Source organism: Artemia sp. Qi Xiang Cuo, chromosome 8 (assembly GCF_049724085.1).
Source record: "Artemia sp. Qi Xiang Cuo chromosome 8, ASM4972408v1, whole genome shotgun sequence".
NCBI lineage: Eukaryota > Metazoa > Arthropoda > Branchiopoda > Anostraca > Artemiidae > Artemia > Artemia sp. Qi Xiang Cuo.
In genome coordinates this window covers 56405985-56409594 of record NC_142801.1, presented here as the reverse complement: position 1 = coordinate 56409594, position 3610 = coordinate 56405985, and the positions used below count along the sequence as shown (strand labels likewise).

At 36.1% G+C, this 3610-nt stretch overlaps 1 protein-coding gene across 1 annotated transcript; it reads right to left on the bottom strand.

Annotated features, from left to right (window-relative positions):
• Nucleotides 1-785: 785 nt before the first annotated feature.
• Nucleotides 786-2936, bottom strand: LOC148949591 (oxysterol-binding protein 1-like). Its single transcript, XM_089092733.1, has one exon. The coding sequence runs from the start codon at nucleotides 2934-2936 to the stop codon at nucleotides 786-788; it is 2151 nt and encodes a 716-aa protein (XP_088948859.1).
• Between the last annotated feature and the right edge of the window lie 674 nt (nucleotides 2937-3610).

The window sequence follows — 3610 nt, the reverse complement described above, 5'->3', positions numbered from 1 at the left end:
TACCAGGTTTATACGATGTACACATGACTTCTAAATATAGCTATATTTTATGCTTAAAAAAGTATCAGAGAAAATTGATCATATCAGTTAAGCGAAGTGAAACAAATATTAAATAGTTTTCCCCATTTTTCCATGTTTTTCGAAGTTTTTTCAGATTTTTCTAGTGTAAGGGTGAAAATTTCCTAAATGTCTATCAAATGTTAGTTCATGTATAAAAATAAGTTTAGGTCAATTTGACAAAGAAAAAACGTACTAAATATTTTTGGCCAGGACCCAAATCCCCCACCAGGTGTCGTCTGATGACTGAAAACAATCTGGAAAACAATGACTCAAAACTGAAACTCCAGAGGAAGAAGTCTGTGATGTCGACAGAATCTGTCAAATTTTTATCAATTCCTTATTTTTCTACAAAGGCTAAATTGTATCTATATTTTGAAAGAGTGTACTCAACATATTAACACATAGTAATAACAGCTTCATGACTAATCAAAATAACAGTTCAGTTTTGAATGCCAAAGGCTGAAACTACCTGCAAGTGATGCTACAACTCCATTTGCAAGGGAACCCAACTGTTTCCCGAGCTAAAAGATGGCCTATTCGTGGTAAACAGGCAGTAATGATAAGCTATACCAAATTAATAAAATAAATGAAAAAGATACAGGGCAATAAAAAATGATAAATATAATTCATATTTCGGACCAAGGGTAAAAAGGGGTTTAATTCCCCCCTCCCCCAAGGCTATGCGTGAGAAAAGTAATTCAATTTTTACCCAACAAAATATATCACTAGGAACCAACATGGAAAACATTGGGGCAGATAGTCCAATCATTATTTTCCTTACATTCCCAATAGCCACCTTTATATACATACATCAATGAATTAGTTACAGGATCCATTTGTTTCTTGAACCAAACTGGTTCGTACTCAGGCCAAGACTTGCCCTCTTTTTTAGCACGTTTTTCTTCTTCGTCTCTTTTTTTCCTAATTTCCCTATGTTTGTCCTCTAGCCAATACTTCTTCGCACTGGCTTCATTCCAATGAGTGTCTTCCATGAGTCTTTGATCAGGTCGATTTCTGCTATCAGTTGGGGCAACTCCGTCTTCTATCTCGTTCATCTGACATGCAAATTCTGAGAAATTATAATACTTTTCTGCCTCTTTAGGTGGAAATTCGGCCGACCAAAGTACATGCTTCTTAAAAGGCTCTCCGGCTACTTTTTCGGCTTCAAATTTCTTATCCCAAGTTCCATTAAGGGTCCAAACAACTTCATCTTTCACGTTCAAAACTTTACCTGTAACTTGTTTCCCCTCCGACTGACTGAAATACTTATATTGCTCAAATTCTAGCAAACATTTTTCCCCAGTTTTATGATTCAGAATTGTCAGTTTTGTCAGTTTGTCAGTATAATGATCAATCCACAGCTTACCAATCATTATATTGTGTACTGCAGTTTTAATTCTACCCCATACATAATGGTTTCCAGTAGCGGGGAATTTTAAGTGGGTGTCTCCTTTCGGTTCTATTTTTATCGATCCACTTACCGAAATTTTTGAATCGCCTACCGAAAATTCTTGGTGACAATCCCAATTTTTACTCTTACAATACAGAGCAGCAGTACGTGGCTTATGGCATATCTGTTCTGAGACACATCTCCATCCAAGATCATCTGTTCTATCCCACTCATATGTTTCTCCCAGTAAGGGATTAAAAGGCTTCGTGGTTCGAAAACTTGTCGTCCCGTAACAAGAAACAACAAATGCAGCTACGTAGGCTAATTGTTCACAGCTGTCTGATTTTGTTGCAGCTTTGTCCAATATGTCACTATATTGATACTCTTCAGTTAACCTTTGTAACATAGATAATGGTTCATTGAAGTTAACTGGCATTTTGATACTGAATAGTGATTTTCCCAAATTTTGTTGAATAAGTTGCCATAGGTTTAATGGAAAATAAGGCTTGTCAGGTATTCGACTTCTTCTTTGGGGCTTTTTAGCAGGGCTTATAGTAGCAGGACAAACATCGCCTTGGAGCGTTAGTCTACTTTGAATCGAGACAAGCTGGGCTTGTTCAATCGGTTCAATCAATTGGTCTGTTACTTTTGATTCATCTCCATTTTCTTTATTACTAATGCTTGAATTCGTTTCAATTTCAACTAGCTTTTTACAACTATCTTGTGCTTGCAATGAACTTTTTGATAAGCTTTGTTTACTGCAAGGAGTCCTCACCTCAAACGTAACGTCTTCATTTGCGTCATAAAATTCATCGCTAGACTCTGAAGATGTTTCTTCAAAGGCATTTGATGATTCTGGCGTCAATACACTTGCTTCTCTTTTGGTATCCAGCTGTGTTTGCTCTAATTCTTCAAGCTCTTGTTTTTTTTTAATCATATCATAAAAGTCTACACCAGCTTTCAGTGCAACTTTCGTAGACATGTGTTGAACTTTTGCCTTCTCATATAAAGCATGGACTTTGGCCACAATGGCTCCTTCTTTCTGAGTTTTTTGAATTTCTGCAATAGCTTCCTGTTGTCCTTTATAATATTTCTCTATTATTCTTTTAGTTGCTTCGACAGCATCAACCTTATGGACAAGATTTCCGATCATCTTTTCAGTTGCAGATTCCTCTAATTTATCAGAGTTCAGCTGTTTAATTACCAGTCCAATGGAATTTACCCATTGTTGTCTATCTATCTTATTTTTCGCTTTCAAGAAAAGTTTAATCCCTTCATTTGCTACTACAAACGTGTTGTGAAAATCGGCGGGATCGAAACCGATTTTGGCTCCTTCCAGTTCAAGCGATACAATGAAAAGACGGGACCCTCTCTTACAATAAGACAGCCTCCCTTCTGATAAGGTAAAATATTTCCGATGGTATCCTCTCGTATAACTTACCCATTTATGCAAATAGCCTTTCTTATCAATCTTAAGTTCAGTCATTATACAGGCAATAAAAACAATGTGACCGACCTCTAACACTTAATAGCTTGAATTTTTTGTCACGTTGAAATCTTTTAACTATAAAAAAATTACACGAGAATCAATTCCAACCTACTTACTTGAGATAATGTGTATAAGCTCTTATGATTTTTATGCATTTACTCATTAAGCTAAATACATGTGTTAAGAGCTTGGTGAACTATTTCACATTTTGAAATAATTTGCCACAATTTGACTAAACATTACGGCATCTGAAAATTTAATGTTTGCATGACAAGGATGTTTCACCAATCCCTAGATTCAACTAATACTGGAAAATCGGTGGGAACGACGTCTGCGGAAATTTAAATGGTGTTATGTCACAGTTTTTGTCAAGCAGAGTTTTCTTAAACTCAAGAAGCTTTAGCGATTGGCTAAATCCATTTTCCTATATTCTATTTGGCTCAGTATATACGTAAAACAGACTTCTAACATCAAATGACATCAACAGATATTATTGGTGAGCTGCTTGGCGAAGCTGATTTAGTTTTCCATTTAATATTTATGACCACGGAAAGAGCCCGACGGATATATGAGAGAAGACCAAAAATTGGTCAGACTTGGAAATTGAATCAAGGATGATAGGGGGAAGTGAATATCAAATGTTTGAGTCGGAAGCGAGTGCTCTAATTAGT

What these genes read in the sequence shown, in the direction of transcription:
- LOC148949591 (XM_089092733.1), bottom strand. Translation starts at nt 2,936, where the DNA reads ATGACTGAACTTAAGATTGATAAGAAAGGCTATTTGCATAAATGGGTA.